This window comes from Cebidichthys violaceus, unplaced genomic scaffold (genome assembly GCF_023349555.1).
Source record: "Cebidichthys violaceus isolate CVI_PGR_0920_01 unplaced genomic scaffold, fCebVio1.0.p SCAF_34, whole genome shotgun sequence".
Taxonomy (NCBI): domain Eukaryota; kingdom Metazoa; phylum Chordata; class Actinopteri; order Perciformes; family Stichaeidae; genus Cebidichthys; species Cebidichthys violaceus.
In genome coordinates, this window is record NW_027176528.1 from 766234 (window position 1) to 793960 (window position 27727).

Sequence of the window (27727 nt, forward strand, 5' to 3'; positions counted from 1 at the left end):
TCAACCCGGCTAAGCATTGGTAGTGGGAGGTGTGCCTGAGCTCTCCGCCTCTCAAAGGTCACCCGAGGTATGCTTTTAAAAGAAAAAAAGAAAAAAAAAGTGGGAGTCCTGATGACATCACCGGGCCAATATAAGAGGCAGACGACGAGGTTTGCCTGCAATAACCTCTCTGAGCTGAGATCTGAGGAGACCAGCAGGCCACAGCTAGCGCACCGTCCGTCTCCACGTCCTCCCCGCCCCCCACCCCCCCCTCGTCCTCCCGTGGTCCTGGGATACAAGAAGACATCGCACTGGAAAATATGCTGTTCTGCCATTCCCAGCCTGAGTCCTACCACCAGCACTCTGCTAGTTACATTAGGTAAAGCACGAGCCATGCTTCAACTTGTGGATTTCACACTCGTGCAACTGGGGGGGGGGGTTCTGTGTACAGCAGGTTAACTCAAAGAGTCTGTCAAAGCAGCGACGTTTACTTGCACAAGAATATATGGAGAGAAGTAGAAGTGCTCACGTGGCTTACAGTTCATTTTTGAAAATGTGCACATTTGCAGTACTTCTGCCTCATTTGAGTATTTTTACTATTCACATTTTACTGCCATGTGTAATTACAACTTTCAAATGCATTTCAATGGTTGATTTAAAGGAGCATTGCTTTCAAAATCCACATTTAGACAACAAATGTGGATCGTAAGGACTACTTTTTTCTCTTTTTCAATAGCACACTTTCAGTGAATTGAGCTGGATAAGTAACGCTGTATTTTGTAACATCAACCTTGTGCACCTTTGTTCCTACGATTAAATGATAAGATAAAAGAGAGACAGGACAGTCACCTCTATCGCCTCCTCCTCATTCCTCCTGCTCTCTTCCAGAGAGGCCTTGGCACCTTTCTTGAGGAACGAAGAAGCCAGGCTCATGGCTGAACACGGGGCCAAGAGGACCCCGTTCCAGTACATCCTGTGTGCAGCCACCTCGCCGGCTGTGAAGCAGCAGGAGGAGAGTCTCACGTACCTCAATCAAGGTAGCTATCTGTCCTGCTGGCTGAACGTCCACGGTGACTGAATGGACCGGAGCTCATTTGTCACATGTCAACCCAGCCGCAGCAGGGCTCTAGATTAATGCTGATGCAGGATTTCAAACCCATTATCAATCAGGGTCAGGCTGAATCTTGGTTAATTAGACCGAGTTTACTTGAATTCATATATTTTACACCCTGAGTTTGGGACCCTGCAACTACAACACAGAATTATATATATATATATATATATATATATATATATATATATATATATATATATATATATATATAATTCTTTGTCACATAATTTTACACCCAGTTGTGAATTTTAATTATGGCTGCAAATATAATTTCCATTAGAATAATTCACCGATTATTTTCTTGATTATTCATTTAGTCAATGATATATAAAGAACATGTTTATTAATATATGTTTTGACTAACCAACGTTCTAAACTTTAATATATATTTTATTTACTGTCATAGAATATTTGACATTTTTGCTTGTAAACTTCATACAAAATTATTATAATTTTGATCAATTCTCAAAATAGTTTCAGATTTACTTTCTTTTAAATGTAGATTTACTTTTCTTTTCGCTTAATCAACCAATTGTTGCATATTTAAATTCTAAAAACTACTAAATACTTAATATTGAAATCTGTAGCATTGAATTATTTGACTTTAAAGTCCATCCATCTGAATTTATTTGGTTTGTGGAAATGTTCCAAATGGTGTAATTTCAACAACTCTTTCCGGCTTCACTCGTTCAGAGAGTTCCAGTGTCCGAGGCTTCTGATCCCTCGTGTGATCATGTGACTAGAGGGCGTAGACTGATCCTAGTCATCCTCGGCAGCAGTGGCGGCAGCAGTGGTGTCTGTCATCAACTCAGCCAATTTACAGCAACCGTTTCCTTATTTTTTATTTGTTTTATTTTTATTTTTTTAAATTTGACTAATTTGAATTTGTGAACCCTTAAAACCTAAATTAAGTTTTTGAAATCCGAAATATATCAATTTCAAATCGCATAAATGCGGACGTATGGATTTGTAAGTCAAATTTCTCAATGCTATAAATTCAGAAGTATTTCAATTTCAACTGTAAGTGTTCAGTCATGACCTTATTTTGCTTCCATAGTTTCTGTCTTTAGTAAACAGTTATTAATATACACACATATAGACTAGGCTGTATACTGTAAACATAATCACAGACATTAAAAAAACATAACTTGACTGAAATCAAGGGAGTATGATTTAAAAGTCATATAATCAGAACCTATTGATATTAGTATTGATTGATGTGTGCAACATGAGCTCCTACCTGTGTTTTAACTCTCATCTGAACCTTTCTTTCTCTCTTATTGTCTTTTCTCCTTTCTAACTTGCACTTCTCCCTTTCTTCTTCTTCACATCATTCTGGAACCTTCTGATTGTTTCCGTCTCTGGTTGAACACTGGCATTTGTTATTTGTGCTTCATGTCACTTACATGTTCCTGCAAGTTGGCCCTGCTCATCTGCTGTAACAGTAATTTGGTTGGAGGAAAAAAAAAGCCCAATGAAAAGTGAGCTTGCTGTAACAAGCTGCCAGTTTCAGATGACATGCATTGATTAGAAGTTAATTGCCATCAGGGTCTGTAGCTTAGATGTATCACTATGCTGAAAAAGCATTGATAGCTAGTCTCATAGTGTCCCTCTGTGGCTAATTTAACGATATGTTCTTGTAATTCTAAACTTCATATTTGATCAGGATGGAGATATGTAAGCGTTTCTAGTGGCTGGCCTTGATATCTGCCTTCAACGGTTTCTGTCTCCACTGCCCCTCTTTTCTGATTGACTGATTTTCCCATTTTTCAATTTTAATCAGGTTTTTTTTTTTAATGTTTTAAAATGTAGGTCAGTCCTACGAAATCCGTATGCTTAACAGAAAACTAGTGGAGTATACAGATATAAGCAGCAAATATGTGAAGGTAGGTGTAAGGCATTGTGTTTGTTTTTTTGACTTCCTCTTTCTTCCTCTATCTGTTTTCATGTATCCGTTTTCCTGGTTTGTCACAGGTCCCTCGACCCTCCCTTCCACTTCAGGGGTGGGGTGTCGACCTTGGAGAGCTTGGTACTATCACCCAAACTTACCTTTCCTCTCTCCTAGATCTCACACAAACCCCTTACAAACACACGTTTTATTAGCACGCACACTCTCTATGATTCGTTCTCTGCTTCACTGGGATTTTCTTCATAAAGACACGGGCATCTTGTACATGATTTCGTGAAATATCATGTTTCTTTCATGGAAATTTAAAAAAACAAAAGCGGTGTATTCCGGGCGCCATGGCTTTCTGAATAAAACCCCACTGGCAGCTCATCATTTCAGTAACGCCACATTCATTTTCACACACACACTGTCACATTTCAGATGGTCAAAAGTGAATCCATTCATCGCAAAGACTTTTGTCAACACACTCAAGAGTGAGGAGAGGTCCTTTTTTATTTCACTTCTGTGTGAGTGCATCCACTTGACGTGTCTCTGTCGTCAGGCCTTCTGCCATTGCTTGAGACTGAAACTGTTAAAAAAAAAAGCAGCAGCATCCTAGAAACACAAGAATGAGACAGGTGGCTTCTATGCAAACACATGACGGGTTGGGTCCTGGCCCTTTTTGAGTTCTGGTGCTCGGTCACGCATGAGCCTCCCTCCATAAATATCCCAATGGTACATGTTTTTACAGGTTGTTAACTTAATTTGTTGATTTATTTCATGTCCTGTGTCATGACCCGACTCATAAGTCATGACGAAGGACGGGAGGGTTCAAACGTAAAGGTGTGCAAGTTTAGTAACGAAACATACAATGACTTCAAATGCATGCTGAGGTTATGAGGTGTGGTAATCGGTGTCACCATGGAGTAAAACCCAAACTAGAAACACGGCCGAATCCAACCAAACAAACAAACATGGTGCCATAGGAATGGAGGAAGTAGAGAGACCATAACAGGGACCTGCAGGGCCAGACAGACAGACAGACAGACAGACAGACACACACAGCAGGCCCTGCTGAAGAAGGATGGCCGTCACACTTGGCAGGATTTTAGAGGGCTGCTGCTAAAGAGGCTCTCCAGTGTTTTAGGAGTGCACTTTCATAAAATCCCTAGTCCCTAGAATTGGTCACAAATACGGGATCCTACATTTCCCATAATGCCACCGGATCATGATCCTCACTGCCTCCTACAGTAAAGGCCCACTACCCCACATCCCCTAAATGTTACACACCGCTCCTTCAAGAAAGTCCTGCTCGAGATGATCGAACCGAACTTCATGTGTAAAACCGATGGAGTGTCCCTTTAATAAAATCCCTCAAGATAGGTTACAAGCCAACGCAAAAGTTGGTTGAGAAGCTCATAAGAACAGCTACTTGCTCTGCAGTACATACGGTTGACAGAACGAAGTCGTGGACCGTCTTCATGTTCAGGGTTCCCACAAGACTTGAAAGTAGTTTACGTTTTGTCAACTCAAAGGGAAAAAACTTAAGTCTTATCGGAGAAAGTTTGTTGAAAAATGTATCATGATTTTTTTTTTAACAGGAGTTTTTAATTACGCTCACTAGTGCGGAATGAGGTCCCGTGATTTAATGTTGGAAAGTCAATGTTAGTGCTACATCTCACATGTAGCTCATTGGCAGTGTCTCATTTTCCTAATGGATATATGCAGATGCACTTTTAAGTATGAAGAGCATATGGAATGGAGATGGAGTCTCCACCTTGCTCAAAGAAATGTCCTCAATATGTTTTGGTGAATAAATGAGGGGAGTCTTTTTTTGCACTTTGCCCAACAGTGCGGCTGTTCGGCCATGTGCGAGTAGTAGCTGTGCGCTGGCCTAAACTGATCCTGCCTGTTCACAGAGCATTGTGCGCGTGGTGTTTCATGACCGTCGACTGCAGTATATGGAGCATCAGCAGCTGGAGGGATGGAGGTGGAACCGACCCGGAGACCGAATCCTGGATATAGGTGAGTTTACTGTACCAACACATGAGCTGATAACTCAACAAAGATTAACAGATCCGTTGAGCAAGGCATTTATCTGCGTACTCTGCCCATCCTTCAGTTTTTACACCAAGTTGTGCTTCTACAAGTCCTTCCAGTTAACTTTAAAAAAGCATCAGAAACAACAAAGTTAGCGCTGAGCAGCAAAGTCAAACCGAACAAATAACTGGAGAGTCCAGCTTCCAGCTTGATCTCATGACGCATCAAGGTAACCGCTCACTGGACGAAACAAGGAAGATGGCACCGATGGCTTGGGAAACATCGGTCATTTCCAAAGCAAAGGGGGAAACCAGCCCCAGCTCAAACACCGAAGCGCCACAAAGATCTCCTGCCTCGAAGGGGGGGGGTCACAAAAAGCCGCATAAGAACACCGAACGTAACCGCCGTGTCCACCAACTGACCGAAAGACCGATCTGACAACGACCGCAGCATCTCTGACCACAGCTCAGAACATAACCTTCATACAGTGAACGTTGACGCTAGCAGATGCTAGCTCACGGCGCTCTACTTGTCTTGCAGTTCCATAGGCAATCTTAAGTTTGCTAGCAACATCAAAACTCTGAACTCAGTAAGATCCAGACATCTTACCATTAGTTGATGAAACTAAAGTATGATTAGACATGCTACAATTAGTTGATACTAAAATCTGATTGGACTCAGACACCAGTGTCCAACTTTGTCCAAATCCAAATAAGTAACAATCATAGTGAAAGCTTTGAAAAAACATCCTTGGGTATTATTTACAAGTTTGTCACTAAACAAGACGAGGATTCTACCGCCATGCTAGCTGTACTAGCTGTACCTATAGGCACAGCAGTGCTTTGTGCTAACTGCTAGCTTTAGCATTCGGAAGGAAGTCATCCAATAGTTGTTGAGATATTTCAGTGGACCAAAGCAGTGGACCGACCAATAGACCATCGTTGCTGGTTAGACCTGGCTAAGAAAATCCTTTTGGTCTGATCCAAATTGTCTGTTCAGGACCCCATCGCTCATAGCAAGAAGCTGATTGACTAAACATATTCTGAGCGGCTTTTTAGCAAATGTGAACTGAACTCATTATTGCCTTACATGCAGATATCCCATTGTCAGTGGGGATACTGGAGCCCCGTTCACACCCTCTGCATCTCAACACCATTGAGTTCCTCTGGGATCCTGTCAAGAACTCTTCTGTTTTCATCCAGGTACAGATGGGTTCTGGTCAAACGTCTAGAGGGGGGCCGTTAATACATATGTGGCAAACCTACAGTCCGTCTGCTGTCATGTTTCCTCAGGTCAACTGCATCAGCACTGAGTTCACCCCCAGGAAGCACGGTGGGGAGAAAGGAGTGCCCTTTCGTATCCAGCTGGACACTTTCACCACCAATGAACACGGGGAATACATGGAGCATGTCCATTCTTCTGGCTGCCAGGTCAAAGTCTTCAAGGTATAAAACTTGCCTGACGATTATCTTCATATTTGTATTGCACCAAGTTCTAACTCACATGGTCGGAGCCTTCTACTGGACTCTAAGGGTATTACTCTCCCCCATCATGAGCACGCCAAACAGGACGTGCAACCCGAACGGTGCTGACCCCACGGCCTATAATGCAGCACACACCGCTGCCTGACTATCCTTTTTCTCTTCAGCGGGGGGGGCAAGTTGCCCAATGATGAACCTCTAGCCGGTCGGGATCAGTGTGGTCGGGTGGACAATATGTCGCAGCAGGGCGTGCATTCACCTGGCTCCGCCCACTGTACCCATCCTGTCCAGTAGAGGGCAGAGCCTTTGTGAGTTAGAACACATACATATACTGTAGCCCTAGCTCAATGAGCACAGGCAGAACCCTCTACCAAGGGGGCTCTGCCGCTCCTACGGCACTCACCATAGCAGGTGTAGGATAGTTTGGTATGCCGTTCGCTGCCTTACATCCTGCGAAGTCTGCAAGTATTCGGGTCGGCACGGCCGATCATCATTGGGCCATACGTCGTCTTCTATGACAGCTTTCTAAATTTGACTCCTAATGTACATCTTTTTTTTTTTGGAGCCTAAAGGAGCTGATCGCAAACTGAAGACAGACAGGGAGAAGATAGATAAAAAGGTCCCTCAAGACAGAGAGAAGTATCAACTGTCCCATGAGAACACCGTGCTAAAAGAGGTGAGAGTCGCCACATTACAGAGCAGATGTGAGAGGATCCTTTGTTTGCTTTCATTTTATCAATAGCATTGTAATGCTGCAACTTTATTGGTCCCACAGCGGTAAATTCTGGTGTTATCTAATTTTATCAGACATTTCATTTCTTTGTGCCTCACCTGTCAGTCACAATACAATCCACCTCTCATTTTGCTTCCACAGTACATTTTAAACCAGTACTACATCACTGTGTGTTAATATGTTGCTTCGAGTTGTTCCTTTATAAAGTGTGTTTGCTTTGGCGCTTGGTTCTGTCAATGATTGGGTGCATCACTTCAGTGTCTTTGAATGACAAGTGACTCAGCAGTTTCTGTTAAGGTGTTAATCTGGTTTGTCATTCATCCGGATGAAAAACAAACCCGATCAGAGCTAAAACTAGGAAGCATTCATCTGTATGAGCTTACAAAGAGATCACTGAAAACCAGTGCTGGAGGAATTGAGATCCTTTACTGAAGTAAAAGATAACAAGACCACAATGTCACAATATTGCATTAAAATAAAAGTCCTTCTAGAATTGACAGAGGTATTATCAGCAAAATGAATTTATGAACTTAAAAAGTACATATTTTATAGAATAACCTCTTTCAGAATGGTATATATTATTGTCTTATAATTATTGATGCATTAGCAGCAATTCAATACTAACTGCAGCTTACTGCTTTGTTGTCCGTTGGTTGGTCTAATCAATATCAATAGATCATGTTCTATGTGTTTTTCATGTAAAATATGAATCTGTAACTATCGATCAGTAACTATAGTTGTCAGATAAATGTATACGAGTAAAAAGTACAATATTTCCCTTTGAATTATTGTAAAGTAAAATGATACTTAGTGTAAAATAGAACCACTGAACTAAAGCAAAAATACTGCGAAACTTTACAGTTCTGGAGTAAATGTACATCTGAACTGCACTATGCTGCTGAAAAGATTGACATGAAGTGCAAACAAGCTTGACTGTGTTCCCCCTGGACTAAAAATAAAAATTTAAAAAATGTTATTATTATCATTTTATCTTGACGAGATGGGAATGAGACGGGTTGTTCAGAAACCTGAAGTGGGCTGAGTTCAGGGATACTTCTTTGTAGGTTTGTTATTATAATGAATACCTTTAACATTACACACGGCTTTAATATGATATTCTTAATATTTAGATATGGAAATGTTTCCGCCTGTAGTCTTTGTGCTCAGATGTAATTACTTTGTCAGGTTGGATAGTCAGAAAACACCTTCCCTCCTCTTTCTCTGTTTCTCTCTCTCAAGTGTTCTCCTTGGCCCGATGCCCTAAATCTCACCAGCCACAGCAGCAGCAGCACTCCATCACCGGTTTACCACAGCTCCCCAACTTCCTGTAGTTTCACAGATGGGTGAGTCAGCATTCGCGCTGCCGCACATCACCGTTTTACTAAGCACCCACCTAATCAACTGTGTCTGGCAGGGCTCTGTAGATTAATGTCAAGGTGGACAAGAAGTTGTAGAAAAGTCTCGATTGTCTTTCTAGGCCTGGGGTTGACCGCGGCTTACACCAGCTCCCTCTATGGGTGCTTACCAGGATTACTCAACACTGTTTAGAAGAATGAACTTCCACAACCTGTACACGGTATCTTTTGTATGAGTGTGTGTGTAGTTAGAAACAGTTTTTATCAGTAAATGATGTGTTTCGAATCGGTTCTCTCCTCTTCCTGTGGACGTTTCTGTAGCAACTGTTCTCCAAACCAGCAAGGGGAGCTGCTCCTGCCCGGCTGCTCTGACGTAAGTAATGCAGAAGCGTCTGATTCCTTTTCGGACATTATTTTGGAGACGGTGGATGCTGTGCTGCTATACCCATTTCAAGGGCTCCTCCTCTTTTTTGACATGTAGCACCTTCTACCATCGTCCTCGCCGCAGGACACTCAGCAGTGGCTGCACCGCTACAGGTTCTCACCGTTCTCAAGGCTCTTCTACAGCTTCTCAGGTAACGATGGGGGGGGGGGCAGCTGAGTGTTTAACTCTAAATAGGGAAAGGAGTTGAGGAACTCACTGACTATTTCCTTTGAGCAGGGAGGATAGATGTTCTGCTGTCATTGCAGGTGCCGATCTGTTGAGGATGAGCAGGGAGGATCTGATCCAGATCTGCGGTCCAGCAGACGGTATTCGCCTCTTTAACACTATGAAAGGAAGGTGAGACATTAAGATGCACCTCTAAGTGCTCGGTCGGGTAAAAAATGGTGTAGGTGGAGCTGGGTGACGTAGAGACCGCTTTTTGTGCCGTGGTTATTGTTGGTCGACTCGAGTCATGTTTATGGAAAAATGGAAATGGGGAAAGTTCTATTATCATTGCTTCATAGGCAACACAGAGTTACATGAAATTGGAATGTGTGACTCAGCTAATGCGATACCTTCTTCGATTTGGACTCTCCAGTCTCTCCATGGTCAGCACTGTCAGAACGGGCCAGACATGTCATCACTTAACGAAGTTTGAAAGCTCCACACAAATTTGCGTCTGTGGAAGGGTGTCATGTTCACTGGGGGAGACAGGGACATGTCAAACTTCCTATTTTCTTTCCTTCACTTTGTAGAGTTTCAGGTTCATTTTCAGTAAAACGTCTCTGAACATCGTCCTCTGACTGTCCAGCGACAAAAATCAAATGGAGAAATGATCTGAGTTGATAAAAATGTTGTTGCACTACATACTCTGTACGTACTGCAGACTACATCCTAAATGAACAGTTACCGGTTAGTATGCGTATGCCATTTCCATCAGACTCAGACTGTTCACACAAGTACTTCGTCTTATCTGCATCGCATGACTGTATCGACCACGATGTTACAGGTCTTGAATGCCGTGGTATTATTGCAGTATTAATATGTTTTCTACGCTACGTATCGATGTGAGCTACCGTGCGTTTCCTCTTTACCGTACCTTAATGTTGCTCGCTATGTATTATTACAACAGGTTAGTTTTTTTTTAACCGTCTGCCTCGCAGTCTACCATTGGACGGTCGGAAGATCCGCAATATATTTTGCTGCGATTGTGAGCTCATGTCTCACACTCACAAATTTTTTCCAGTATACATGCAGGCATTTCTCAGGAGCACAGAAATCTACACGCTATCACACCACATACTCAATTTTACATCATACTTAGTAGGAATAGTACTGTATGTTAGTAGTATTGTACTTTCCTAAAAAATACGGTAGAAATTTCAGTCTAAGACAAAAACAAGTATATATACATATGTATATTTAAAAAATGAATAGAGATTTGTGTAAGAGATCAGAACCTTTCCACTACCTGCTTTGAAGTCCTAGACAAGAGGGCAAGCGAAGAAGTATCTTCAGTCATGTTTCTACTGCAGCATGCTCTACCTAGTATTAATAGTACAGTCTCTGCTCACATTCACCAGGTGTATACAGCCCCGTCTTACCATCTATGTGTGTCAGCAGCACACCAGACATCAACCTGCCATCAAGCCAGGTGGTGGAGACAGTAGGTGTACATACTTTATGATTTGTATACTCTAATTTATTTGACTTGCTCCTGAAAGGGTGTCATCACATTTCATCACACAAGGCATTTTTTGGGACTGGGAAAACATAGATCAAATTCACTTTTTAAAAAAAATGAATAATGGGATCTAACGTAGTCATGGAATTGTTATTGTGTTCCCTCCTGTCTTCGTTTGTCTTCCCTGCAGTCTACCACGCTCTGTACCTGGAGGAGCTGACACTGTTGGACCTCTCGGAAAAGATCGCTATGCTGTACAGCATCACTCCGCAGCAAATTACACACATCTACAGACAAAAACCCAGCGGGATCCACGTCGTAGTCTCTGACGAGGTATCCTTACGTCTCCTCTATCAACCACCAACTCTTCATACCTTGAACCATTTACCAACGAGTGCTGTTAGCTCTTAGCGTGGCTAAGCTGGATTTACTCTTGACACAAGGGCTGATGGCCGTCCTGTACTTATGGCTTTGCCTTATAGTTCAGATCAGATCACCTCCAGTTCTGAAAAGTGAATCTCGAGTTTCAAGTCTTCTTCAATACAGCATGATGTTCATTTAGTAACCTATGGTCCTTTTAAAGTCAAATAGACCATAAGCAGGGTATGCTTTAGGGCGGGGCTACCTTGTGATTGACAGGTCACTACTATGCCGTTGTCCGGTCTGGGAGTTGTCTGTGTTTTCGTCTTAGAACCTTAACACTTTCATAGTGTGTTTTTTCATGAAAGTTAATAGTAACATTTTGGTCTACAAAAATGTTTTATCCAGCTCCACAATCTTTTGACACTTTTGATTGCAAAGAAACAAGATGGCGACGGCCAAAATGCCAAATTCGAGTCTTTAAGACCACAGTCCACAAATCCACAAATTAGATGCAAGTAACTTCTCTCTCACTCGGTCTCATTACTCATATGAGACTACTGGCGTGCAGTCGGACTGAAAAGCAGCAGATTATTGAGCTTTCTTCAACTTGCTTCATTCTCCACCAGCATTGTAAACTTGTAGGAATAACCACAAGCAGCCAGAGCTGAACAAACATGTTGGCATAGAGCCGCGATATTCCATTAAAAGGTCCAGTTAGAGAAAATGTCCTCATACAAAGCTCCGGTACATCTTAATGTCTAACTGCCGTTATGATTTAGTCCCATATATATTGAAGTAGCCTAGCATTTTTTTTATCAACCTATGTATGTAACTGTCTGTCAAATCAAATAAAGAAAGTTTAATTGAATAATATCTCAACAATATTTATTGTCAGATTTCATATTGAACTGGATGAATATTATAAATGATGCATACTCTAATAATACGGGAATAATAAATAAATGTTCTTCTCTCATTTCAAGTAAAATAAGGACTGGACTAAAAAATAAAGACATACAACAGAAAGCTTTTGAAAAATGTGCATCTTAAAATAAAGTACTTAATTTTAGAAAAAAATGATTTCACTAAATTGCCCTGCAGCTTTAAATTTAGTTCATTCAGGTGTGAAGAGTCAAAATAGCTACGATATTCATATTGTCATCTTCTGAAAAGAGAAATTTGTGTTCAGGGACTTTATCTGTGGATATTAAACCACTAGTTTCAGCTCTATCCTCTCTGTTAACATCAATGTTTAGAAGTGAATTAACGTGTTAGGATTCTGATCATATTGGGCTCTTAGATCATTTATTTTTCTGTGACTTCATTTTAGATGTGAGTGGGTGCGTTTGCTCAAAAGATGTGATCTTTGTCTCGTAGTGACGCTTCACATTACAGCTTTTAATAATCGTCACGGTTTCTGAACACATGAGACACACTGGTTTTAATCTGCCCGTGGGAAGAATGAACCTATAAGAGTCTGTTCATTCTTGGTTAAAGGCTCTGGTCTCGCTGACCACATTTCTCTCTTTGGAGCACGCCACGTACTTCTCCAACTATTCGGTCTGTCTCCCCGTCTCTTCCCTGTATGTGTATATCTCATACGAGTCATGGCGCTGATCAGAATACACATATTTGATTGGCTGAGCAGCGCCACGTGAGATGATTTACAACGCAAGTAATTGGTCGGTGTGTTTCCTGGACCGATGAACAAGAACCGTAAAGGCTAGAAAAGCTGCGCCGTATAAAATAGAATCCGTCCGTCAAACTTTAAAAATCCTCAGTTATCTACTGGCTGTAGGTCAAAGGTCTGGATACAACGTTGGGGGTCCACCTATTAGTGACCCCTGGTGTAGTAGGAAAAAGTCATAAAACCGTGTTACTGTATTATGTCCAAAAAAGTCACATTTTTGGCATGTCAGAAAATGTCAAAAAGGTCATAGCAAATGTCAAAATAAGTGAAAAAAAATAAAAAGTATAGTATTTCTATTCAAGTCATAAAAATGTCCATAGTATAATATCTTGAAAAAAGTCATAAAAGCGTCATAGTATAGTAAGTAAAAAAAAGTTTTAAAAGAAATGTCTAAAATAGTCAATGTATAGTATGTCTAAATATGTAATGAAAAAGTCATAGTATAGTATGTTGAAAAACTAATGACAATGGTATTGTAAGTAAAAAAAAGTCATACAAAATTCCAATTAAAGTATGTCCATAAAAGTCATAAAAAAGTCATAGTACGTTATGTCTGAAAAAGTGAAAAAAGTCAAAGTATATTATTTCGAAAAAAAAGTGGAATAGTATGTAGAAAAAAACTTTTAAAAAGTCATAGTGTAGCATGTCAGAAAGGTAAAAAAAAAGATTCTAAAAGAAGTCATTTTATAGTATATTGGGAAGAAGTCATAGTTTAGTATGTTGAAAAAAATCAAAGTATAGTATTTAAAAAAAAAGTCATAGTAAAATATGTTGAAAAAAGTCATAGCACATCATGCTGAAAAAAGTCAGTATTGTATTTCAAAAGAAGTCATAAAAGCGTGTTCGTATAGTAGTTTTATGATATGCAGCACTTAAATGATCTGTGTTGACGTCGGTCGATCCGTTCGTTTCAGATGGTGCAGATCTTCAGGGAGGAAACAAGCTTCATCCTCAGCATTATAAGAGGTAACTGTTTTCTATAGTCAACCCCTGAATTCACTACTCACTGTTAAACATTCAGTGTTCCTCCTGTGTAGCTTGATTATTGTTAGTTTTGAATGGTATTTTACTGGATTGTTTTCTGTTATCCAGATGAAAACACTGATGGCTACCACGTTGTGCTGAAATGACCAATAGGTACTCAGGAGATTCAACGTTTCCACCGAGAATCAGTAGAATTGCACAGCTTGTATATACGTCCTTTTAGGCTACAATATGTAACATTTACTAAGATTTATAGTACTTGAAAATGCTAGTAAGCTTTCCGTTTGCTGTTGATTTTGTGCTTTTGTTGAGTTTTCTTAAATTTGTTTCTGTTTAATTTGTATTGTTGTTAAGTTACTGATTCATGCCTATGTCTTATAATTAGAGGGAAACACTGCTGAATTATTTCTTCTCATGTGCATTTATTTTTTACTTTAAACACCTATAAATGCAAGTAAATGACTTTCATGATTAAAAAGCAGAGTAAATGTCACACACCATCATGCCAACAAATAGAAAAAACAAATGAACAAAACTGTATTATGTTGTTTTAATGTAATGCAACGTCCCTTCACTATTTTCATGCTTCTTCTAAAAATGAAATGTTGGCTATTTCTGTTGCATATAATAAATAACCTATTGTCTTGACAGGGTGTCATTTGAAATTTGGTAAAAGTGCCCATACACCGCTCGAGCCAATCACGAGCTGTGCACGGCCAGAGCTCGTTAGCGTGAGCCACCTAGCGGTTGCGCTAGCACCACGGTTGTCATTTGGCTAGAAAGACACCACAACTAACCATAATATCTCGATGAATACATTTATGAACAAATTGACAAGTTTTATTCCACAAACTTGTGATTTGTGTTTCAGGAAAGTCATCTGGGTGTCTGCTATGAACACACATGGCGGTCCGAGAGTGCGGGCTATCAGCAATAAATGTTGCTAAGCTAGCTAGAAACACGATAAGTGACTGTAACAGACGGTAAATACAGATGTTGCTTTGACAATCATGGAAGCCACTCATGAAAGACCATTGCTGGTTGGAAAAACAAGAAGAGACATGTTCATTATAGACATGACGGAACGGGGAGTGTTTGAGGTGTGGCAATACTCATGACCTTTAGTTAGATCTCAGTCTACCAGCTCATCTGAATCACACAACATGGCAGCATAGACGGGCATTATGGGTCCGGGCTTTGCCCACTGAGTCACCTGTGACCGCACTCATGAATAAACATAGCAATACTGTATAGAAATTAAGAATTCTATTATATTACATCAAAACTTACTTACTGTATTACTCCTGACGCCCTGAAAATGTATTGTTACATTGACCTCTACTGAATCCAGTGTGTTTCATTAACATTGTGTCTAGATTATTGAGATATATGAATGCTTTGGATGAGCTGAATACTTCTTTGCACAGCTGAAGTTTTTTTTTTTTTTTACCCAGGACAAACATCAAACATTTAAGACAAAGTTCAGAGTTCATTTTATATTCATATTTCTTATTCAAATCGCTGTTTTGCTGATCCAAGAGCTGCACCTCGCTGCTGGAGATATAAAACATCTTTTATTCCAATCCTAATATCATTGCCTGATCATGCTGTGATACAAGCCTTCAAGACATAGACATGAAGATGCATCCTGTTGAAGTGGCTGAGGCAGTGTGTCACATGACTGATCTCAAAGGACATATGCAGTAAGGATGCTCTAATTCATACCACTGTATCAACATGAATAATATGTAACACACTCAGTTACTTTAAATATAAATGACAGATAATACAGAACTCACTCCATGTCATTCCATAACAAGTTGGCACTAAAATATGCACAGGTTCCTACTGGCACATATGAAAGTGGAATACTGTAAAATTTGTATAAAGACCGCCCAAACCAGGCTGCTCAATCTTGCACATGCGCTGATTTATATCCGCTGTTATCGTACAGAGATCCTCGCAGACGTGCAGTCTGCACGTACATAGCCTGTTTCATGGAGGATATGTCTGTGCTTAGACGCTCAATTTTCCCAAGCAGGCAAGAAACGTCGAGAGTGAAAGTCACAGGCGGAAATTCGTCTATGTAATGAGACACAAAGCGAGGGATGTTCTCAACAGCCTCATTAAGTAGTTTCAAACAACTCTACGTTATTTACGTCCTTTTGTGCCCCCTTATGTGCTGCAAAGCGTTGACTGGAGCTTGGGCAGAGTTCAAAAAGAACTTTCTTTGAACTCGCAACCCAATCCGACCCGAAGTGGTTCACAGTTAATAAAACAATGTCGTCCTGACAGCTTGTCTGCCCTTATCTGATATGGACCCGTTCATAAAACAACTCATTTGGCCCGGATCCGATTTGGACCCGTTCATGAAGCGGATCCCTTACTCAAAACTGACTACTGAAATATCTCAAATCAAGCTGACCAACATCTAGATTCCTCTATAAAAGTGTGAATACTCTATTAATAATAAAATGGTGAATTTATTCAAGACTTAAAATCTACAGTTACGCTGGAGAACATAAATGCATAGTTTCCGATAGATCAAAAAAGTACTGTCTACTAAATTATGAATCAAACATGTGTAACCGAGCATCCTGGGTTTGTGTATGAGGGGGACTTATAAGTCAGTAATAAGCGGAGTTGGGAGACCAGACTCGTTCAGTCCACGGCTTCTCTCTTTTATTTTTGTTTCACACGCGGGAGTTGTTGTTCCTCTACGGCAACCCTGAAGGGACATATCATCTCCAATACAGAACGATAAACATGAGACAGTCTGTTACATACGTCCTCCTCTCAATTAAAAACGTCCCCATTTCGTAACCTGCAAACACATATAAAATTACACAAAATCCCAAATCAAAGAGAGAAAACAACAAATGACCATAGCTAGCTAAGGAGTAAACCAAACTATTAATGGCACCCGAAATAGCGAGGCGAACAACCCACCAACAGTCAAAACAGAACATAGTCTTGGAAGTGCGATGGGGGACGCACCACACAACCCCCGCGGGACCGTACAGGGTCAGGCTCTTCCACACCCCCTGCAAGGCCAGTGTCAAACCGTCCGAGCACACGCTGCCCCCCCAGGGAGGCTGAGAAGTCCCTACTTCAGGAGGGGCCGGGAGGGAGGGTGATGTGTCAGCGACAGCCAGTGATGGTAGGGGCAGAGTGTACCGTTTCAGTCTATCATGGTGAACCACCTGGGCCCGGTCCAGCGGGTCAAGTGGGTTGACAATCCGGTATGTCAGGGCCTGCTCAACCCTGTAGGGGCCCTTCCAGTGAGGCTCTCAGTCGCACTAAACTAAAGGCTTTTTCCAGCCTCCCCACCAGGGATGGCACATACTCCGGCAGAACTCCAGAGCCCTGAGATTTCTCACCTCTGTTAGGAATGAGAACATCAGCTGGAACACGTGCCTCGCGTCCGTGCATGAGGAAGAAAGGGGTAAAATGAGTGCTGGCATGTCTGGATGTGTTGTAGGCAAATGCCACCTGCTTCACATAATCATCCCATTCACCTCCATGCGAGAGCAGCATCTTCACCAGCTGATCAATCAGAGTCCGGTTATGACGCTCCACCATACCGTCTGATTTGGGGTTGTAGGCGTCAGTGCGTGTCTTTTTGATACCTAACAACTTGCAGAGCCTCTGTCGGCCTTGGTCGTTGAGCAGGACTTCCGGGACCCCATGCACTAGCACATTTTAACACACAGGTTACCAAATTTGGTGAAATAGTCATCCACCACTAATATATATCTGTTCCCCCGTGAAGTTACAGGCAGCTCGAGGATATCTGCAGCCACCCGCTGTAGAGGGCGACTAACCTGGGACCCTCCCATGGGAGCCCTCTGCCTGGGAACTGGGGCCCTGCGGGTTTGGCAGGCTCTGCACTGCTCACACCATTGTCTAATGTCTCTCAACATGAAGGGCCAATAGTAGGTCTGTCTGGCCTTCTCCCAAACTCGCTCTGCGGAAAAGTGTGCAGCAGCTGGGCCACCATGCAGTTGCTGAAGAAGCTCTGGCACCAGAGATGAGGGGATCACCACCTGAACGTGCCTCTCCCCTGCCGGAGAGAGTATAGCTCAACACCGCCCCAATTTCCGGGTCCTCGCGTTGCAACCGCTGCAGCTCAGAGTCACTGTGGCAGAGAGAATATGCCGGCCGCCGTTCCATGAGTGTCTCCTCATCCCCTGGCAGCTCTGATTCGACCACCGATCCTGCGGCACACACATCCAACAGCGAGCCTGGTCTCTGGCGTCCGGAGATGCAGGCCGGCGAGACAAGGCATCCGCATTTTTGTGGCGTGAACCATCTTTGTGAATAATGGTCCAGCTGAATGGGTCGAGCTCCAAAACCCACCGGCCCCTTCGTCCTGTAGGATTGTTGTCAATGGCCATTTTTCTGAGCCACTTTAAATGTAAGTATTGGGTTTCAACTCACTAGAATGTCACCGATGCTAATGTCAAAGCAAAATATGCAATCTTATAACATCACGTGTGTTAAAATGATCGGTTACGTTTTGTGACATTCGTAACTGACAAGCTAACTAGCGTTAGCCGCTGCACTATTACCAGCTCGTCTACCTGCATCCGACCGTAGTTTGTAAAGTAACTTTTAATAACTTCACTTTCAAAATTAAGCTGAAAGACCGCACGGTCCAGCCTTCGCGGTCATCAAAGGACACGGCCGACGTAGTAGACCGCGAAGGCTGGGTCCTCCGAAGGATGCAGCCCCTGAATTGAGACACAGCTACAGCTACACTCTCCCCCGTGTGTGTACATCTCACTCGAGTCAGGAAACGTGTCAGAATACCCAAATTTGATTGGCTGAGCTGCATCACGTGATGTGATTTACGCCGCTGAACAAGTGCCGTAAAGGCTGAAAAAGCTGCGCCGGTTAAAATACAAGCGCTCCGTCAAAATGTAATAATTCTCAATTATCTATCGGTTTTAGGTCCTGGGTCTGGATACAACGGTGTCTGGGTCCGGATCCGGACCGCGGTCCGCCTATTAGTGACCCCTGTTGTAGAGGAAATACAATCTATGGAAAAATTGACTCTTTACCTAAGGATCAAAGCAGGGATCCATGATCAACGCTGGGGAAAATGGACAATATACAAGAGAAAAGATGGGCAGTGTTCTCAGCTGGTCTGAAAAATACAGATCAAAGATTGAAAAGTGTATGGTGACCCCCCTTTTACTTTTACGTTTATGTCTATTTTTATTTTTGTCATCATTTTGTTGTGATTTTTGTTGAGTGAAACAGCAACTGAAAAAAGAAAAAAAAGAAAAAAAATCTATCTATCTCCCTCCTTGGAGCAACTTTATGAAATGTACATAATAGAATAGAGTCTCAGTTTGAAGACCTCAAGAACAGCCTGCATTATTTGCAAGATGCAAAACACATTTCTAAGGGAATTTAATTATTATAGATGAAACAATTGATGTCATCAGAAGGAATATTGGCTTTGATGTCTGAAAAAGAAGTATAGGTAAGGAGTTCGATCACACTTTATGACTACATGCATCAGACAATGACAGATTTAATGAATACTTGGGACACCCAGGAAATCTGGGCCGACGCTTTTGAAACTCTAGATGGTTTTGACATCCTGGAGGAAGAGAACCCCTCCACCTCTCCACCCTCCCTCCCGCCTTCATCCCCCACACCCATCCATCCCTCCGTAAACGAGGAGACAGCTGTTGCAGCTCTTCCTCCTCAATCTCCATCACCCACCCCTCCTCCATCTCCCTCCTTCCTTCATCTCTTTACCCTCCTTCCTATTGCTTTTCTTTCCTTTTCCCACTACTGGTATTTCTAAAGTACCTAATCTATCTATCTATCAATTTACGACACTCCAAATTGACTTGAATTAGATTATTAAGTGGACATTTTTAACACAAGAACCGGCCGGTTGGCCGGTCGGTTCTGGTGCAGCGAGCGGTGAACAGCTGTTTGTGTGGCGTGTCTTCCGTCTCTTCCTGCTTCCTTCACCTTCATTCCCCTGAGTCGTAAGACCCTCCATGTACAGCTTCTTATCACCCTCTATGTACCAACGTACATTTATAATAAATACCACACATATTACACTCTAATCAGCGTTGCATATGTGTCTAACCCAGGGGTGCCCAATACGTCGATCGCGATCGAGGTAGTGCGGGTAGATCGTATGCCATTCAAAAAAAATTAGATGTCCTCATGGCATTTGCCACTTGATTGACGTACATGGCAGCCAGTCTGAGATCACGTCTTTTTTAACACACGGGTCACCACATATGCGCGGTCAACCTCAAAACTCCGGCAAGCTAATTAATTAGCCTCCCAATTTATTTCTACTACAGAAGCTAAAGCTGCAGTGCCATGATTTGGGGAACCTCCAAAACCTTGCGTCAGAGTTGGAGACGCAACGGAAGCCGTGTGCGCAACTTGACAGTGTGCGCTACACAAAGCAGATTGACAAGTGTCTGCCAGAGTTTGACAAACGCTTTCAAGACTTTGCTTTACTCGAGCCATTCGCTCGAGTTTTATGTGTGATTTATGTGCTGCACATTTCGGGAAGATATTGAGGTGATTCAAAAATTACAACGCTGTTTCACCTGAACTCGTCTGGAGTGGAAGATGAGATTTTGACACTACAGGCTGACATTCAACTAATGTTCAACTGATGTTCATGTCGCTCATGTCGAACTCCAACCGACTGCTCCATTAGACTCCATGTTAAATCTGACCACTAATTTCTCAAAGAAGGCAGACGGTACAGTTTTGTACATTGCATTGGAGCTCACATTTTTAAAACCACAAACATAAAAACCACACCAGAGCGTTCAGCAGAGTCTTATCTCTCTCATGGTACCCTTATTTTATCGATTGGACCCATGGTTTTGGTATAAATCACCAATCACCATGGCAACCAGTGACACATGCACCCAAGCACACAGCTGTGTGACATGAGCTCGTTAGTGCAGTTGATGAACACAGAGACATTGAGACACGCACACACACACATGACTTGGAGGTATTCGGTCGCTTCAGTCACATTATGAGTATGTCTCCTCTCACCCACCCAGTCCCACCCTTTCAAAATAAAAGCCCCACAGAGTGAATTCTAACTGGAATGCTTGTGATGAAGCCTGTCTTTTAATAACCTCCACCCACCCAGCCCCACCCTTTCAAAATAAAAAGCCCCACAGAGTGAATTCTAACTGGAATGCTTGTGATGAAGCCTGTCTTTTAATAACCTCTGTTTGTGTGTTTCATGCATTATGATTCTGTCTCCTCTCCTCCTCTCTCCCCCACCCACCCAGCCCCACCCTTTCAAAATAAAAGCCCCACAGAGTGATTTCTAACTGGAATGCTTGTGATGAAGCCTGCCATTTAATAACCTCTGTTTGTGTTTCAAACATTATGATTATGTCTCCTCTCACACACCCAGCCCCACCCTTTCAAAATAAAAGCCCCACAGAGTGAAATCTAACTGGAATGCTTGTGATGAAGCCTGCATTTAATAACCTCTGTTTGTGTGTTTCAAACATTATGATTATGTCTCCTCCCCTCCTCTCTCCCCCACCCAGCCCCACCCTTTCAAAATAAAAGCCCCATGGATTGACTGTATTTAAACATTAAGCTCAAAATTAGGCTTTTTTGATGAAATAATGAATGCTCTTACTAATACTGCGACAACTACTACTACTACAACTGCTACTACTACTACTGCTGCTATTCATGCTCCTACCAGTACTAATACTACTACAGCTCTTAGTACGACTGCTACTAGTACAACTACTACTGCTATTACTGCTACTTCAAATACTGCCATTACTATTACTACTACTTCTTCTACTTCTACTGTTATATTAAATACTATTACCACTACTACAGCTATTACTACGACTACTGATACTACTACTTCTTCTAATTACTAATACTTCTACTACTACTAATACTTCTACTACAACTTCTACTACTACTACTACTACAAATATCACTACTGCTACTACTAGTACTTATTCTAATGCTACTAATACTTCTACTACAAACAATACTTCTACTACAACTACAACTTCTTCTACTACTACTACTACTACTACTACAAATATTACTACTACTGACATTTTTAAGCCACAGAAACCGTTTTTTTGAATGGGATATCTATGGAGAACATCTCCACCAGCAGCATCAACAGTGGCTCCAAACTCGCAAAACGTCGGATTTTTGAAAACCAAAACACTTCCAAACAGGAGACACAGCTCCTCTCTTGGGCACATACTCTATTGGTGCATCTCTGGTCTCTTTTTGTTCATCCTGCATCGCTCTTTTACATTCTTTAAGTAAGGCGACGGAGCGTGTTGTGCTAACGGGCTACCGAGCTGTACCCAGCATGCTGTTCGGCGGTGAAATTGTATAAATGTACAATTATTGGTATCACTCCCTCCAATAAATACACAACACCTTATGTTCGTTTCCACTGATGGATTTATTCCTCGTTGTACGCCATCGCCCTCAATCCAATGATGACAGGTTTTCATGCGTAACGTACCTCACTGGCTGCACACAACCAAGAGGGAAATGAGTCCACTTGAAACGTCTGATCAAAGATGATCACTTTCACTTGAACCGTAACACTTTGACTTTAGTTTACTTTACTTAACACCTTTAGCGACTTCTGTCGCTTCACGTGTCGTCCTGGTCGATCGCGGAGGTATCTCGCATGCCATTAAAAAAAAATGAGATGTCCTCATGGCATTTGCATTTGTAGTAAATGTACTCATTTACATTGCTGGTAATGAAGATAATAAAGTTGTAAGAAGAGAGTTAAACAGTAAGTAAAATGTTTATTTACCAAATTAAATAATAATTATTATTAATGATAAGTTTTATTATAATTATTATTAGTGTAAAATGTAATAATTAATTCGGACATACCATATCTGAGTTTGAACAATGATTTATTTTCATATCGACAGAAATGGTCCTCCATAGGCTTCCATACCGGCAGTCTGAGCGTATCGCGCAGTTTCCAGTCAGAACTATTTTGGTGACGCGTAGGTGGAGTCGGCGCAGCATCGCAGCTGCATCCGGTTGCGCTCTTTGCACAGAAGAAGTGCGCAGCTTTTTTCTTCCGTGAGCTTTCTTCGCCGGTACCCTGCCTCAGAGAGAGTCGTGGACCCGTCGTGTTGTCTGGTGCTGTGACGTCTTATTCAACGACATGGGGAGGGATGACGTCACGTCAGCGACCAAGTTCCCTCAGGTGGTTTTGTTCCTGCTGGAGAGGACGATGGGAGCCAGCCGAAGAGCTTTCCTCTCTCAGCTCGGTGGAAAGAACGGATTCCAGGTGGAGGAGCTGTTCAGGTGACATTTAATGAAATGCAGAGAAATTAAAGTGTGTGAGGTACATTTACTCAGATGAGGTACTTGAGGTACTTTGTACTTGAGTGATTTCATCTCATGCCACTTTATACTTTTACTCCTCTACGTTTATCTGACAGCTTTACTTCACACATTTAGATTTTGCAACAGAAGTTGATAAATATGATGTTTTGTTAAAATTTTAAATAAATTAAAAACTATTTTTGATGAATCATTTTTTAATGTTAAAACATTTCACGTTCCAGCTTCGCAAATGTGAAGATTTGCTGCTTTTCCTTTTTTATAATGTGAATAATGTTAGTGTGTTAGTAATATTGTTAATTATGTTAATGTATTAGTAATATAGTTAATTATGTTAATATATTAGTAATAAAATTTATATATTAGTACTATTTGTACTAATATTAATATAGTCATAGTATTTTTACTAATATTCAAATATGAGTAATATTGTTAATAATATTACTGTAGTAGTAATAATGTAAATAATGTTAATATATTAGTAATACTTTTAATAATATTAATATATTAGAAATATTGTGAATAATGTTAATGTATTGGTAATCATTTAAATAATTTGTATCTATTCATAGTAATTTTAATAATATTCAAATATGAGCAAAACTGTTAATAATGTTATTATATTATTAATAACATTGAGGTTTGGACTAAACAAATATTGTGAATGTGTCACTTTGGACTCTTTAATAACTGTGACACCATTTTTCACAATTTTTCCAACAAAAAAAATCAATGAATGTAGAAATGAATCAGCAGATGAATCCATGATGAAAACAATCATTAGTTAATAGTTTAAAATGAGCTCCAGCTCAAACAACTACATTACAGTCATTTAGCAGACGCTTTTATCCAAAGCGACTTACAATTCAGTATCTAACAGTAACATCCTGCTTTTACACGCGTGAGTCATAATAATCTAATCATAGAATATATAGCAGTAGAGCATTCACAGGGGACATTTTACTTCTTTAAATACTTATTAAATCAAACATACAAAACTATCATATGCTGATTGCAAGCATTAAACACCTGTACTACCTGCAGCTACAGTGTGTGTGTGTGTGTGTGTGTGTGTGTGTGTGTGTGTGTGTGTGTGTGTGTGTGTGTGTGTGTGTGTGTGTGTGTGTGTGTGTGTGTGTGTGTGTGCGTGCGTGCATCACATGTTGTCTGCTCACAGTGAGAGAGTCACACATGTGATCTGTGAGAATAACTCCGGTGAGGAGGTCAGGAGGTGGCTGCAGTCTCAGGCCGGATCACCTGCTCACCTGCTGGACGTCAGCTGGTTCACAGAGAGCATGCGGGCAGGACGTCCCGTTGAAATACTGGACAGACACAAACTCCAGGTACGCTTCACTCCAACTCATGTGAAGACTCACTTCTCCTTCTCTATCGGCCCCATTGTTTATTCATATTATTAGAAATCCTTACATTTCAATCACTGATGTTATTCAGCAATTTATATGTAATTTAGTTGAAATTATTTGTGTGAAATCCTTAATATCTAAGGATTTAACATGAGGATCTAATATGAGAAAATGACTCTACTTCTCTCTTGATTTATTCCCTCAGTAAACATTGTAAACATGAGTTTATGGTCTCAATCTCTAGTTTCAAGTCTTCTTCAATACAGCATGATGTTCATTTAGTAAGTTATGGTCCATTTAGAGTCAAATAGACCATAAAGCAGGGTGTGCTTTAGGGGCGGGGCTACACTGTGATTGACAGGTCTCTACCAGAGCCGTATATACGACGTCTCTTTGTCACTCCTCCTCAGTCCAGATATGGTCACTTCTTGTTTTTGGGTGAACTGTTCCTTTAGTCCTCCTGTGTCTCTTTCAGGAGCAGCAGATTAAAGAAGTGGAGGCTGTGGCGTTTTCTACACCAAGCTACGCCTGTCAGAGACGGACTACTCTGGACAACCACGACGCCGTCCTCACCGTAAGCCCCCTCGAACGGAGCATCGAGTGAAGTCGAAGCGACGAAGCAGTCTGAGCGCTTTAAAGCGCTGAAGGTTCGTCTGCTGTTTGTTTTTTTACTTCTAAACTCAATAAAGTCACATGTCAGCATTATCACATCCAAAATAATTAAGATCAACCATCTTTTTATTCAGATAATCATCAAAAAGACTGTTTCATCTAAAAAGATCTTTTAGATGAAACAGTGATGGTAAGAAAACAAAAACATTTTCCACATTTTTCTTTCAGTTTTTCCGTTAAATAGATTTCAATAATCAGCTATGAGTCGCATGTCGAGGTGCTGCCTTCCCACAATGCATTGCAGTAGCTTTGTCACTTGCTATTAACAGTATTTGAACCACATATCCGTCTCACTTTCTTCGCAGAGATCACTGAGATGTCTTTTTCTTTAGCTCCACCTAGTGGCTCTGGATCAGTCAGCTGATATTCTATTTATTTCTTATCGTCAACAAACTGCATAAAAAAACACCAACAGTACATTTATTTAACAAGTATTATTAGTGACATCAATGAGCCTCACTGTGTTTCCTTCATCATCATCATCATCAACACACTGTAGTTTATTCTGACTCAATCCCACATACAGATACTCACTAGAGCACCACATGTGTATTAATCCGCCGCTGAAAATAGTCCCCAACAAATACTCCTGTTTGTCTGATTATAAACTACATCTGCATGTCCTCTGATATTACAACAAAAGTTTCAGTTTTTTGAGAATAGACGGATGTTCTTGATAAAAAATTAGCTGAATATGAAGATTTATGTTTTTGTTTTATGTACATGAAGTAAACTTTTTCCCTTTTTGTTTTTCACTTCATGCGTTTGTTGTGGTGGCATTTGAGGGACAGTAGTGATGTTTAGAAGTGTGTTTGTATGAGGTACTTTTTTTACATTACTGTATTTTTCAATGGAGTCTTGTGTCTTTAAAGAGAGCATAGATAAACTGATAGAGATTCTTTCAGGAGTCTAAAATACGTCCACATCAGAACATTACTTTGCTCCATCTACTGTAGTGAAACACTGACTGTTGAGAAGAACCTCAAACAAACACACTTTAAAGATCACTACTGTCACTTTAAAGTCTGAGCTGTATCACACAGGTTTTTTTTGTTTGTATTTCAGTTTTTAACAGGTATTTTTGGAGTTGAAGTGAAAACAGCTGAGCGGTGGATCAGAGAGGGGATTCTCAGCCTCCACCAGCTGCAGGATTCAGAGCGAACACTCAATCGAGCTCTACAAGCAGGCGATTGTTTGGTCTGCATTCGCTCCGTAGTTCTTCTCCGTTCCTCTCTGAGTGAACGGGTTGTCGTCTCTTCAGGTCTGCAGCACTACGAAGACCTCAACCGACCCGTCATGAGGGCCGAGGCCGCCGCCGTCGTCGTGGAGGAAGCCGTCGCCTCCGTGCTGCCGGGAGCTCGGATGACTCTGATTGGAGGATTCAGGAGGTAAAAGAGCAACAACACACCCGCTCTCATGACGCCCCAAGTTTAAATAAAAGCTCATCCTACCACAGCTGCTATTAAACACACGGCGATCAGAGACAAATCAAATTCATTAAAGTTACTTTATGGAGTTTTGTCACATCTTTAAAACACATTTTGGACCGTCTCTCCAGAGGGAAGCTGACGGGCCACGACGTTGACTTCCTGATAACACACCCAGAGGAGGGCAGAGAGGTGGGGCTGATGCCTAAAGTCGTCTCCTGGTTGGACTCTCAGGTAGATTCTGAGTCTCTGCTTGTTTTTTTTAATGTGTCAACATGTTCTCCTGAAGGTGCTTCTTTTTAACCCTCGTTTTTTGCTCCGGTCACATTTTTCTCTCTGTGGTCTTGATCTCTCACTTCAAAATAAAAGTCCTGCTCCTCTGTAGAAACAGAGCCGTGATGACTGGAAGTAGAGAGAACTAGAACATGTCTTTAGTTCAGAATAACACGGTTATTATGACATAAAGCATGAAAAGGAGAAAAACGCAAGTTGAATTTCTTTGATAATTTATTATTAAAAAAATTGGACAACAAAGAAATCTATACATCTAACATTTGGGTCAGTGTCCACAAATGTTACCAATGTTTGGGGGAAAAAATGAGGCTCTACATGTTATAAATATTAAGATATTTACATTATTACATCCTCCTCTCCTCTCCTCTCCTCTCCTCTCCTCTCCTCCTCTTCTCTCGTCTCCTCTCCTCTCCTCTCCTCTCCTCTCCTCTCCTCTTCTCTCCTCCACTCTTCTCCTCTCCTCTCCTCTCGTTTCCGGTTTCGTGTGAGTGTGCGTGGTGATCGTGTGCGTTGTGAACGTGTGAGTGGAGTTTTGATTGTATTTTCACAGTTTTGGGATTGTTCCTCTGTTCTTCTGTATATGCACATGATCAGGTAAGAGACAGAGGGTGTTTATCAGTAGAAGAACGTGTGATTAGTGGTTTTGTTTAACGTTGTTCGAGAGGATGGCGTCCTCTGAGACGCCACCACCGTCAATCCGGCGGGGAGTCCGGTTAGTTCCACCGGACAGCGTAGAGGAGGTGCTGCTGGCTGTCGGAGAACAGGTGGGACATGACAAACTCTCTTTTGCATCTCGGATGAATAAAGCTGTGGTTGTGTTCGTGACGAGCCATATGTATGTATGTATG

At 41.4% G+C, this 27727-nt stretch overlaps 1 protein-coding gene and 1 pseudogene across 3 annotated transcripts; both read left to right on the top strand.

Moving 5' to 3' along the window:
• The first annotated feature begins 252 nt into the window (after positions 1-252).
• tfcp2l1 (transcription factor CP2-like 1) lies at positions 253-14383 on the top strand. 3 transcript variants are annotated; one of them, XR_011104590.1, is made up of 15 exons: positions 253-358; positions 868-1016; positions 2906-2979; positions 4901-5006; positions 6117-6223; positions 6314-6466; positions 7068-7178; positions 8475-8578; positions 8912-8963; positions 9072-9165; positions 9281-9371; positions 10598-10684; positions 10889-11031; positions 13666-13717; positions 13844-13880. XR_011104590.1 is itself a non-coding variant. In XM_068725198.1 (15 exons), the coding sequence occupies exons 1-15, from the start codon at positions 300-302 to the stop codon at positions 13879-13881; spliced, it is 1416 nt and encodes a 471-aa protein (XP_068581299.1). In that variant the 5' UTR covers positions 253-299; the 3' UTR covers positions 13882-14383. The 3 variants fall into 3 exon arrangements, 2 of the variants coding, with proteins under 2 accessions (XP_068581299.1, XP_068581301.1); XM_068725198.1 differs by having other exon boundaries at positions 10598-10680; positions 13844-14383; XM_068725200.1 differs by lacking the exons at positions 13666-13717; positions 13844-13880 and having other exon boundaries at positions 10889-11108.
• An 8466-nt stretch (positions 14384-22849) lies between these two features.
• Positions 22850-27447, top strand: LOC137883646 (DNA-directed DNA/RNA polymerase mu-like; annotated as a pseudogene).
• Positions 27448-27727: the final 280 nt, after the last annotated feature.